The 12812-nt window shown below is 51.3% G+C and overlaps 1 protein-coding gene across 3 annotated transcripts; it reads left to right on the forward strand.

Annotated features, from left to right (window-relative positions):
* The first annotated feature begins 378 nt into the window (after window positions 1-378).
* On the forward strand, window positions 379-11310 carry PHB1 (prohibitin 1). Of its 3 annotated transcripts, none has more exons than XM_079904641.1 (7): window positions 379-473; window positions 1646-1760; window positions 3507-3668; window positions 6030-6172; window positions 6308-6424; window positions 8618-8713; window positions 10061-11309. In XM_079904641.1, the coding sequence occupies exons 2-7, from the start codon at window positions 1673-1675 to the stop codon at window positions 10271-10273; spliced, it is 819 nt and encodes a 272-aa protein (XP_079760767.1). In that variant the 5' UTR covers window positions 379-473; window positions 1646-1672; the 3' UTR covers window positions 10274-11309. The 3 variants fall into 3 exon arrangements, with proteins under 3 accessions (XP_079760767.1, XP_079760768.1, XP_079760769.1); XM_079904642.1 differs by lacking the exon at window positions 379-473 and adding an exon at window positions 497-550 and having other exon boundaries at window positions 10061-11310; XM_079904643.1 differs by lacking the exon at window positions 379-473 and adding an exon at window positions 692-1571 and having other exon boundaries at window positions 10061-11310.
* Window positions 11311-12812: the final 1502 nt, after the last annotated feature.

The raw sequence follows: 12812 nt of genomic DNA on the forward strand, positions 1-12812 counted from the left end.
TACTTCACCGCGACTTTCTGCAGCGTGCTCACCCGCCCTCTTTCATCAGCCCTAAACTTGCCCTTGCACTTCTCTGCCACCAGCCAGCAGGCCCAGCCCCTCCTTCCGAGGGCTTTAGCGCCCACCTTCTCGCAGGCTCCAAATCTGTTCAGGACAGGCACGTGCATTTATCCCTCAAGAAACTACAGCACCCAAAAGGCTTTGCGGCAACCTCTGGGCCTTCAGTACCACCAAAGAGAAAGGTTTTTCAGTGCGGGCCAGCCGCTGCATGGCTTTTTGGAAATTGTAGTTCATCTGCGAAGAGCCCGGGAACTAGGGTAAGGCTGCAAGCCACCCTTCCCAGAATGCACAGCGCTCGTCCCCACCAATCGGAGGCACGGATCTTGGAAGGAAGGCGGGGAAGAGGGGAGCTGCCCGGCGCACGCGCAATATGTTTGGCTGGGGAATTCATGTGGAGGTCAGAGTGGGAGCAGGTGAGAATGCAGAGGAGTTGCAGCGGCCCGCGTCCGGGCGTCTCCGCAGTCCCCCTCTGCACTCCCATTAACCCCAGGTTTGGGCGGGCGGGGTCCATGCGTGGGTCCGCCTCGTGTCGGAGGGGAAAGGGGGTGAGCACGGGAGGAGCCAGGGGTTGCGTAGAGTGAGGTAGGTGTGTATGGGGCCAGAGTGAGGAATAATCTAGAAGCTCTTAGGAATGGAAAAGCTGAGGGGTCGGGACTGGGCATCCTGGGCTCAGGAAAGATTTAAGTGCACGGGGAGAGATGAAGGTAGAGACGTTGAGGTCTGGGGAGGAGGTAGGGAGGCTGAAGTGGACGACGGCAATGGGGCGGAGCGAGACAAAGTTAAGTGGAGTAGATTCTAGTGAGGTCAGCCGTGCTCGCGCCCACCCCGCCTCAGCCCCCCTACCCCCACCCGTTCCAGGGCTCTCCCTCGGGGTGCAGCTGTTTAGGGCCTTTCTGGCCCGATTGGTTCTCGTGATATGTTGACCCCAGAACGTCATTCTTAACGCCTGATGTTGGGAAGCCGCGTGGTGAGGAGTTAAGATGTGCCTTCTAGAATTAGACCTCTAGGTTCTAATCCTGGTAGCCCTCCTCATAGCTGCGTGATCTTAGGCTCCTGGTGTCACTTAACACTTCTGTGTGCCTCAGTTTCCTCATCTGTAGTTATCTACTTCATACGGGTTGGTGTGAGGATTAAATATGGAAATTGCTGTTAGAAGACTACCTAGTATAAAGGTCAGCTATTATGGTTATTTTGTTCTTGGAATCACATGCTTTTCTGAACCAGAATTGCACAGAACCAGCCTCGCAGCCTCTGTCCTGGGGCCTGACTGTCCAGGAAATGGGAGGGTGTTTGGTGTGGGGCTAAGTTCTCTATGGGTATCAAGGCCATGCCTCCTTCCAATTTTGAACCAAGGACCCCAGACCCTTTCTCTTAAGTAGTAGAGAAAGAAGAAAGAGCGCAGAGGAATCGAGGATACACTTATACAAGCTGCAGAGTGTTATTTATGAAACGTCCTTCAGTCGATAATTTAGAGCTCTCAAGAGTGGGGGAAGAAACAGCCAACTCGACAGGTACATGTGATGCCTCAGAGAGGGCTTTACTCTGAGGATTTTGGGATTGAATTGTTTTGTTTTTACCCACTTAGGTGTGAGCAGGCCCAGCAGAAGGAGACATGGCTGCCAAAGTGTTTGAGTCCATTGGCAAGTTTGGCCTGGCCTTAGCCGTTGCAGGAGGCGTGGTGAACTCTGCCTTGTATAATGGTGAGGCGCTGAGGGGTGGTGGGTCACTGCCCTTTGCCAGAGGACTTCTATTGGTCTGCATAGCCTGTGTGACACTCCTGTTGGCAGCCGCTGTCCGTGAATGTGTTTGTGACCAAGAGGGCTCACCTGCTGCCATCCTGCACCACATGGTTGCATCAGGGCCTCTGTCCTTGTAGCCGTAGGTTCTCCCAGAGCCTTTATTCACCAAGAGCCTCCCAGCCCAGTTGGACGTTTCCACCTGCTCTTGTGAATTTAAAGTGATGCTGCAGCGGAGTGCCAGGATTTCGCTGGCCAGCTGAAATGGAGAGCTCGTTGGTTCTCTTCTGCCTGTGTGTGGAATAACTCAGCAAGGGTTTTAGCCCTTCGGTGACCTTGTCCTGAGTAGGAGCTTTGCTCTGGTGTGGTTGAGTCTTTCCAGAGAAAATATCTTTGAGATGCACTGCCCAGCTTTTAACAGTGTGCTGGGTGTTTAAGATGGCTTTTCCACTTTTCTTTGTGACCTTAGGCAAGTCACTTTCCCCTCCGCAGGCCTCAGCTTTCTCATTGGTCAAGCCACAGGATCGAACTGCTTTATGTCTAAGACCCCCTCCACCTCTGATACTCTCTAGCTTTCACTGTTGGAAAGTAGCAGTAGATCGACCCACCTCATGTGTGACCCTGACAAGAGGAGGATTACTTTCAGAGTGAAGGTGTTTGGGCCAACTGTAATGTCTAAAAAGGCAGAGACAGAAAACAGCTGGTCAGAAAAGCCTGCTCTTGGGCTGCCCTGGTGGCACAGTGGTTAAGAATCTGCCTGCCAATGCAGGAGTCACGGGTTCGATCCCTGGCCCAGGAAGATCCCACATGCTGTGGAGCAACTAAGCCCATGTGCCACAACTACTGAGCCTGCGCTCTAGAGCCCGTGAACCACAATTACTGAGCCTGTGTGCCACAACTACTGAGCCTGCGCTCTAGAGCCCGTGAACCACAATTACTGAGCCTGTGTGCCACAACTACTGAAGCCCGCGTGCCTAGAGCCTGTGCTCCACAACAAGAGAAGCCCGTGCACCACAACGAAGAGTAGCCCCCGCTCACCACAACTAGAGAAAGCCCGTGCACGGCGAAGACCCAACGCAGCCAAAAATAAAATAAATAAAAATAAAATAAAAAATTTATTAAAAAAAAAGAAAAGAAAGAAAAGCCTGCTCTCCTTCTGTGGCGCAGCTTTATACTCTGATCTTTTTGGCCACCCCTGCATAGCCAAACAGTAGTCACCATTACTAATTTCTTTCTGAATCATCAAGACAGCTCTGTAACCCCTTCAAACCTTAGAGAAACCAATCTATTGGAAAGAAAAAGTGGGGCCTTCCATATTTTAGGATCGCCATAGGGAGGATGCTGCTTCCGGAAACACTGAGTTAAATTGGAACCAGGATGGACTGTGGTAACAGTGAAGACTGGTGAGTTTTAGAAAGAAGTTTTGGGAGGTGGTTAATCAGAACATCCGCAGCCAGTTGTTTCAAGGAGAAAGGATGCTGAGGAACAGATCCTGTTACCGAAGTCCTTGGGAGGACATGTGGGATGGGAAGTGATTGCTTAGTTTTATAGCTGTTCAGAGGCCTCTGGAGACCAGAAGTGTAGGAAGAAAGAGCAGGAGAGGGAGACTTAATAAATGAATGGAAGGCACCAGTGCTCTTCCAAAACCATGATCCTTTAGGTTAAAGGGTGAGGGGATTTTTCTGACCCATCCTTATTCTTCATTCCTAGTGGATGCTGGGCACAGAGCTGTCATCTTTGACCGGTTCCGGGGAGTGCAGGACATTGTCGTAGGGGAAGGGACTCACTTCCTCATCCCTTGGGTACAGAAACCAATTATCTTTGACTGCCGCTCTCGACCACGTAACGTGCCAGTAATCACTGGTAGCAAAGGTGAGTCTTGTCTGTGGGTCAGGTAAAGTAGAGAGTGTCAAGGGCTGCTGTGGGATCCCGAACGGGTTGAACTTCTCGTAGTACGAATTCCTGGCATATTTTCCGTGAAGAGTTTTATGTGGCTACAGAGAAAGAAATATACAGGCGTACCTCAGAGATGTTGTGAGTTCGGTCCCAGACCACCGCAACAAAGCACATATTGTGATGAAGCGAGTCACACGAATATTTTGGTTTCCCAGTGCATGCAGTTCACCCCGTACTGTGGCCTGTTATGGGTGCAATAGCTTTATCTCTAAAGAAACAATATATGTACAATACCTTAATTTAAAAATACCTTATGGCTAAAAAATGCCAACCATCATCAGATCACCATAACAAATATAATAATATCGGGAAAGTTTGAAATATGGCAAGAATTACCAAAATGTGACAGAGATGTGAAGTGAGCAGGTGCTGTTGGAAAAATGGTGCCAATAGACTTGTTTGACACAGGGTTGCCCCAGACCTTCAATTTGTAAAAAATGCAGTGTCTGTGAAGCTCAAGAAAGTGAGGTATGCCTATATACTTAAAATACGCACACAGTTGTACAAATTTAGAGAAATGAACAAAGATATATTTCAAGAGTTACATAGCAATCCAATTTTAAAGAAATCTGAGTGTGCCTTTGCTCCCTCGGTTGACCCTTCCCATCAGTTCTTGTTTCCCAGGGTGACTGTAAACGGATCTCCAGCCGTTCTGTTTGCCTTCACAGCTGACTTACCCTTTGCCTTGCTTTCCAAGGCCTCTGTTTCCAGCAGTGCTGCCCTCACGTTGTTATCTCACAGGCCAAGGCCCACATCCCTGAGAGCAATCTGGTCTGACACGCCACTGGCTTCCCAGCTGGAGCCTGAAATGAATTGCTGTCATGGTTCTCCCCCCGTCGTACACATAGAGGAGCACAGGCAGTAGATGGAACGGCAGGTGCTGTCTTGGCCGTGACGTTTCTGTGCAGCAGGAGGAGGGGGTTGCATGGGTGTTGCTGTTCCTCAGCAGATGTTTGCTTTCTGTCATAGTGGCAGGCTTTGTGCTGGGTCAGAGGGTGGGGTAGTTCAAAGTTGACTAAAGCGGGAGCCTTTAGGAGCTTGGCCTAGCTAGGGAGATAGCCATGTGGACAGGCATCAGCGTGGGGCGCGGGGACTGCAGCATGGAGGGGAAGCCGAGAAGAGAGCTCCCGTGAGGAATGTGCGTCTGCACTGGCACATTAGGATGAGAAGTGCGTCGGGCAGAGGCGGGGAAAGGGTACGTTGGTGTTGACTGATCTGTCCTGTTGCTCCTGGCCAGAGAGAGGAGGCGCCTCCTGTGAAGGGTCTGGCCTGCCTGCTACATCAGAGGAAATCAGCGGTGGGGTGGGGTTAATCAAGAAACATCATATTTTAACTTAAAGGCCTAGTTCTGAACTTTCCTCCTTTTGGGGATTTCTTTCTCTACTGTTTTGCAGTTGTTCTAAGGATACATTATACACCTATCTTCAAAACTTGATAGGAACTTGCAGAGATCAGGGACGGTGTATAACCATTTCCCACTCTGGTGCCTGGTTCAGAACTCATCTCATGGGCGTTTGGTCCATATGGTTGATGACTGCAAGCAGGCCGTGACAGTGCCTTAGCTCCGAGTAGGACTGCATTGTCAGGGGAAGTTGTAATTCCCTCCCTGGGTCCTTTGACTCGGCCAAGTAATGAGAAACGGCCTCTAGATGAGTCTGATAACCCCTTACATCTGTTGCACATTTGACAGAGTACTTTTATATCTGTTTCCTCCTTCGGTTTCTCCCAACATGCCTGGGAGGCAGATGAAATCATCCCCATTCTTACATGTGAGGAAATAAGCTGAGATGGGCTAAGGCTTAGTGATCCCGCATAATTAGTAAACAGCAGAGTTGAGGCTGCAGCCAGGCCTTAGACTGCTTGTCTGCTGGGCCCACGGTCACCTCTCTGAGGCACACCCTTCCTTGGGCCCCATTCACTGGGCCTTGGAGAGGCCTTACCCTAGAATTCTTGGCATTGGCCTATCTGTTTTCTTAAAATATTCAGTGTTCCAGGCATATCCATGGCAACTGTTAGACGTACAATCTGAATTTACTTATATCAGAGGGCATTCAGGACACCGAAAAGCTGTCATCACCAGAATCCTTGGAGAAGTTTTTAACGCTGATGCTGTGCTGGGTTCTCTACCAGGGAGACCACGCACAGGTGCGCCTCACCCTCTAGGATCTGATAATCGGCAACTTTACTTATAAATTATAGCAAATTTGGGGTAGGAGAGGTCATAGAAGGCCACTTTGGTGTTTGCTTTTAACTCCAGCACGTCTCCCCTACCCTAAGATTTACAGAATGTCAACATCACCTTGCGCATCCTCTTCCGGCCGGTTGCTAGCCAGCTCCCCCGCATCTTCACCAGCATCGGAGAGGACTACGACGAGCGCGTGCTGCCGTCCATCACCACCGAGATCCTCAAGTCCGTGGTGGTGAGTGAACAGGGCCTCAGCCTCGAGCCCAGCCCCCAGGAGATCGCTAGGTGGCAGGAAGAGCTTGGCGGTGACTGGTTGGGACTCTGCTTCCTCATTATCCTGACCAGCTCCTCTGCCCTCCCTTGGAACCAGGCTCGCTTTGATGCTGGAGAACTGATCACCCAGAGAGAGCTGGTCTCCAGACAGGTGAGCGATGACCTCACGGAGCGAGCAGCAACCTTTGGGCTCATCCTGGATGACGTATCCTTGGTAAGGGTCTTGGGGTGCCTGCAGGGGAGGGTGCCTGGTTCCATATCTGGGTAGACGCTGTGAGGTCCTCCCTTCCGCTTTCCTCAATGAAGGCTTGAAAGCATGGAACCTTCTTGGTGGCACGTGGCAGTCTCCTCGGGTTTGTTTTCAGAAGAAGGTTCTCTTACCTCCCCTGTGCCACAGACATTTTTCTTTTAACTTTTGGCCCTGACCACTAGATTTTTCACCTTCCCCAAACTGAATGTTCCCCCGAGTTCCCCAGGAAGTGATGTCCTGCTAACCCTGTTGGACACAGGCAGAAATTGCCGGGTAGAGACTAGAGAACAGCTGGGATAGTCTTTCTCCCTAGCACAGACCTCCCAGCCTGACCCCGAGGAATTTCCTGACACCTAGGGTCTAAAGCGCAGTCAGGTGAGCTCTGGGACCTCCCCATGAAAGGTGATAGAGTGTAAATGAATGGTTCTGTTTCCCAAAGCCTGGTATGGGAGGCAGGGGGCATCTCTGAGGCATAAGCTATCCTCTTGAGACTGTGTGGTCTGTGTATTTATATGACACTGAATGCCGCAATGCAGACAGAAAGCAGTACAGGCAGGATAGCGTTTCAGATCGAGGAGGGTGAAGGGAAGGGGTCGTGTTTCTGATTCTCTGGGGAAAATCATTTGGAGTGATTTTGTTCGGGTAGCAAGGTAGAGTGTTTCCCATTCCGTTCTCCTGTGCGTCGCTGGGGAAAGGCACAGCTTCCCCCTCAGCATCTGTGCAGCTGTTTAAACAGTAACATTCTACATACCCTGTGCTCACCCCGGGGCACTGCTCCACTTGCAGCAACTGCCTTCCAGCCGTGGAAGGGCTCGTGGGCTCCCTCTACTGGCAAGACGCCAGGCTGCAGCCATTTGGCTCCTTGGACCAGAGTGGTTCCTCAGGCTCTCCCACTTAGTGTTAAACACTGTGGCCGTGAGAACACACTAAGTAAAAGCCTGAGGAGAAGCTTGGCATTTTGCTAGACTTTGACCACATACTCCATTCTGGGGAAATGGGGGTTGACCACAAGAAACCATATCTAAGAGGTGTGAGAAGAAAATTAGGTTTCATGGGGAATTTGCTGCCCTCAGCTGGCCCTTTTAGAAAGAAATTTTATTCCTTAATTACGCATTTCTTTTTCATTGCTCAGGATTGTATTTTCTTTCCCAAACTTTGAACAAGAGTCCAGAAATGGAGCAGGCGAGCTAGAACAGCTGCAGTTTAAGAGTTAGGAGGGTTAAAAATTCTGGAAGACATTGGACTGGGATTTACTCTTCAGGAGAAGTTTTGAGCCGCTTATTTTCTTTTTTTAAAGCAGAGGTTGGGAGGGTAGTGGAGGAAATGAAACAAGTAGAATTTGGTAGCAAAACCAATGCTGTTATCCCCTTTATTCTTCCCTTTTAATAAAAAATATAGATAAATTAGACTAGGCATCAGTAGTGCTGAGATCTGTTTCCGTTGTTTGCACTGTCATTACAGATACATCACTTCAGCAAAGTCTCGGTCACTCGTGTTGTTAGGGAAGACCTATGCATAATCAGAATTTTAAACCTTCTCCCGAAGCAATATCTTTACCTGCCTTCTCTTTCTTTTAAACCCTTTATCAGAAGCACTCACACATAGGGAAAACCATGATTTGCAAAATCATGGTTTGGAAATCGTCCCTCTAGTCCTCTTCCTGTTTTGTGGTGGAGGTGCTGTGAGAAAGCAGTGGCCTGGTTAAGTCATAAGCAGAGAGCATCACACTCTTGAATCCCTGAGAACCAGCTGCATCCCTCACTCAGGGGCTCAGTTTTCCATCTGGCTTCCTGGGGGCTTCAAGCAGGCCATCAAAGGACCTTGGAAGAGCACTAGTCAGTGGTGGGGGTCCTGGAACCCACAGGTCTCCTCCCCTAGGGAGGTGGTCAATCGAATAGATACCTTCTGGTGCCCGTGGGCTGTGTTCTACCTGAGGGGTGCCAGAATGAGGTACAGGAGCACTTTGGGCAGCCAAGGATTCTGGGGTGTGAACTCAGGTTGGGCACGGATGTGGAGGTGGAAGGGCGTTCTGACCTCACATTGTCTCCAGCTGCTAGAGCCATTCGTGGCCTCTTCCTCCAGCGGCCGTGCGGGCCCTGCAGCAGTGCTGTCGAAGCCATTACTCTGCCTCATCTCGTGCTCACTCTCTCCCCTTAGACGCATCTGACCTTTGGGAAGGAGTTCACAGAAGCGGTGGAAGCCAAACAGGTGGCTCAGCAGGAAGCAGAGAGGGCCAGATTTGTGGTGGAAAAGGTGAGCACTCAGCCAGATGGCAGGGCCTCTCTCCCCTTTCTCCTTTGCTCAGCCTCCCTGTTTGCTGGGTGGCCTGGAAATTCATCATCTGTCATCTCTTCCGGGATCGTCGGAAGGGGATTGAAGGGACTGTACTCCTGCAATTGGTTCCAGAGTCTTCGGGGTCTAGTCAGGGATATGTGAAGTTATGTTCTTAAATCACGGAAGGGTAATTTTTTTTCCACGTCCCTATGATCAAAAACAGTCTCCCACAAATAAAAATGTTTCTTCTGAAATATTTTCAGCTTCACTGAGAGGTCATTTTTAACTGTGGTTACATAGTGAAAGCTGACAGCAAAAGGGATCAAACGTTGCACCAGGTGCACTGTCATCACTGGGTTTTTTTCAAGCACTAAATCCATCCAGATGTGTCAGAGTGTGCTGGGACGCAATATAGTTGCGTAGGGCCTGGTCGTTTGGTCTTTGCAGAGGCGTATTTATTTCATATATTCCCTTCTCCCCACCACTAATTCGCTTGGATTTTTATTCCTAATCCAGGACACCTTAGTCCTTAGAATCAGGCAAAAGAGAGGTATATGGGTAGACATTTAACTTTAGAGAATATAAACTCCATGTGGATGGAGACTTATTTTTTCTTTTTCCACTTTTTTTGCCTCTCTCCAGCACCTAGAACATGTCCCAAACCATGCCTGGGATAGATTCTAGGTATCAATAAACATTTGTTGAGTGGACAGTCCCAGAACCTCAGTTGAACAGCTGTCTGTTCATCTCAGACAGGCTCCACACTGTGTTCTCCTCCCGTGCTTCTGAAGGTCATGCATTGCAGATAGACGTCCTCCTGTTGGTAAGGGTAGGGGGAGCCAGGAGGCCTCGTTCTGCGTGCCTGAGTTCCTGGTCGGGAACCAGTTTAGCCCAAGAGCGACTTTAGGGAGCGTCCCGTGCCTGCCGGTCCTGCTTAGCTGCACTGGTTTTGATGAAAGTCGCTTTGACTTGGGGCTGGAGGGAAAGATGAGGATTAATTCCATCTTTCTTTCTCTCCTGCTTTCCTTGGCCTGGAGTCCTCCTGCCTTGGAGTATGTGGCTGGACTGGGTTGCTATTAATATTATTGAGGTCTTTAAAATAAGACAGCTATTTACATAGCCAACAGAAATATGTCCCTACAGTGGCAAGACAGGAGAGAGGAGGATTGGGTGGACAGTGCTTGTTGACCCTGTCTGGAGGGGGAGGTAAAGTCCCAGAGTTCCTTCGGGACCCGGTGAGGGTGCCTAACGTGGTCCTTTTGAGGCCGTAGCCGCCATCCAGCACCCCAAGATGTGATCTTGGTCTTTCTGCTTCCACCGCCGTAGGCTGAGCAGCAGAAGAAGGCAGCCATCATCTCTGCGGAGGGCGACTCCAAGGCAGCGGAGCTGATCGCCAACTCGCTCACCACTGCGGGCGACGGCCTGATCGAGCTGCGCAAGCTGGAGGCGGCGGAGGACATCGCGTACCAGCTGTCGCGCTCCCGGAACATCACCTACCTGCCCACTGGGCAGTCGGTGCTCCTCCAGCTGCCCCAGTGAGACCCGCACCTCCTGGGCCATCTGGACCACAGCCCCCATGATGCTCACCACCACCTTCCTTCTCCCGCCCCAGAATCACTGTGAAACTTCATGATTGGCTTAAAGTGAAGGAAATAAAAGTAAAATCACTTCGGATCTCTAATTACTTGATCAGGTGGAGCTCTTTCACTCTTCTCATTTCCATCCCCTTTTTTGATCCGCCTCCCTACCCAGAGTTGCCAAGTGCCTACGCAGACCGGCTTGGCTCCCGTCTTTGGGGCCTGCTTGGCGCTCCAGCCGAGGCACTGGCAGTGGGCAGAAGACAGGCAGGGCCATGTGTGTGATGAGCTGGGAGTCAGTGGGCGGCCTGAGTAGACTGGTAGCCTCCAGCCTATCTTTTATTCATGATTTGAGGAAGACGGCATGCGCAGCTGAACAACAACGAACACCGGCCTCGGTTTTTTCCAGTGGTTCCTTCACATACCCAGCTGAAGAGAGGTGCTGGGGAGGGTCAGAGAGGAAGCAATCTGTCTCTTACCATAGGCCAATTCTCTTTAGCTGCGGGGCCAGTGGAAGCACGGATTGAAGAATCTGCCCCTGTGAAGGTGGGTGGGCTGATTTGCTGCCCTACCCCCACCCCAGGGTCCTAAAGCTGGAATGGACTTGGATAATGAGAAAGCAGGCCTGGACCAAGATGTGAGTCCTCTGGCCTCCCTCTCCACCTCCCATCTTGGTGTCTCAAATACCCGGCAGATTTCCAGCCTGAAGGATTGCATCCGGCCGGGACTACATGGGCCTGCCAGAGACGTGTGCATCCGGAGTTCCTGGCTTCCCTTGTTCAGAGACTGCCTTTCTAGAGGGCTCTGTGCCTGTGCCTTGAAGGAAACAACCACGGGAAGAAAACAAATGTGTGTAAACTGCTATCAATAAATGACACCCAGACCTTCCAGCTCAGTCTTACGGGGTTTTTTTTTGTATGTGTGTGGGAACCGTGGGATCAGAACAGAGCATTCTAGCAGTTTTTGTGTGCACGTTTGTATCGCCAGCTAGGACAGAACCTCCAGCAGGGCAGAAAATGCTTTGGTTTCAGAAAACACTTTGTGCCGTGTTCCAGATCCAGCCCAGCCTGAAACGAATCAGTGGTGTCAAGTGAGGTTGGTTGTTACGTGGGTTCTTAGGCAGTGAGGGGTGGTGGAGGCTCGTTAGCTTCCCCCGTGGCTTTGGGGGCCAACTGGAAAGTTGTAGGCCCGCCCCCTAAATGAGGGGTTGACAAAATGCAGGTGTGCCAAGCCCTCGGCGCACTCTGGTTAGACTTCTACATACATGAGGTGGCTTCGGGTGCCCTGCCTGTTGCGGGCTTGTATTGCTTATTCTGCTTTGCTTTGATGAAGAAAGGCCTTGGCCTTTGAAGGGGGGCCGGGTTTATGCACTTTGAGTGGTGGGGAGGGAAAGCGGACCTACGATTGAGAAATGGGTCGTGCCAGTCACCCATCTCAATCCTTTTAGGAATAAAATGGAAATGACGTGCAGTGAGCACTCATACTGACTGCTTCAACCTCTGCTCTCAGTTTAATCCCCAGCTCACCACTTGGCCAAGGAGAATGGTCCTTTTTTTTTTTTTTTTGCAGTACGCGGGCCTCTCACCGTTGTGGCCTCTCCCGTTGCGGAGCACAGGCTCTGGACGTGCAGGCTCAGCGGCCATGGCTCACGGGCCCAGCCGCTCCGCCACATGTGGGATCTTCCCGGACCGGGGCACGAACCCTTGTCCCCTGCATCGGCAGGCGGAATCTCAACCACAGCGCCACCAGGGAAGCCCAGAATGGTCTCTTAAGAGGACTCTGCAGGCTGGTCTCTGACCTGGATTCTGCATTTCCTCTCCCAGAGTGATAGGGCCAGCTGTCAGCTGGGAAATGGGACGGGTGCCCAGATTTCGGGTGGGCTGGGGACTGAGTTCTCCCGGCACCGCGCTCCCCTCCCAGGCCCTCTCCCCAGGGATCTCGTCCTTTCCCACCTGTTCTGTTTGCTGATGGGCGAGCCTCATCTAGCCCATCTCCTCACCACCTCCCTGGCATCAGTTATCTCCGGTTAGCTCTTCGCACTTGTGTCTTGTGCTGTAAGAGCAGTGAGACCTGCGAGCGGTGAGGTGCCTGGACTCACAAAACGCGTGAAAGACCGGAGCAGAAAGAGCATGACTGCTAAATAGATTCCAGACCGGCTTCCACTCAGCGGCCTTCCTCCTGTCCTCTGTTTATTGCTCTGGACACCCTTGGGGGGCGGGGCAGGAGGCTCCTCTCTTCCCCAGGCCCTTTCTAAAAGAGCAGTGTGTTTCTTGCATATGGCAGGAGATTGGGTTTCCCACCCAGGTGTGTGAGGTCCCCAGCTTCTGGGTTCCTTCTGCCTCCAGGTCAGCCCCTCGGCGTCCGGCCGGCCAGTTCCTGCTGGTTTTGCCTGTAGCCTCCCTGCCACAGACAGTGCCAGTGGCAGACCAGGGGCCTCATTCTGCCTTGACTTCCGCCAAGTAATTCTTTTCACAAATGTTCAAGGGCTGTTAACTGGCTGC

The sequence above is a fragment of the Stenella coeruleoalba genome (assembly GCF_951394435.1).
Source record: "Stenella coeruleoalba genome assembly, chromosome: 19".
Taxonomy (NCBI): Eukaryota; Metazoa; Chordata; class Mammalia; order Artiodactyla; family Delphinidae; genus Stenella; species Stenella coeruleoalba.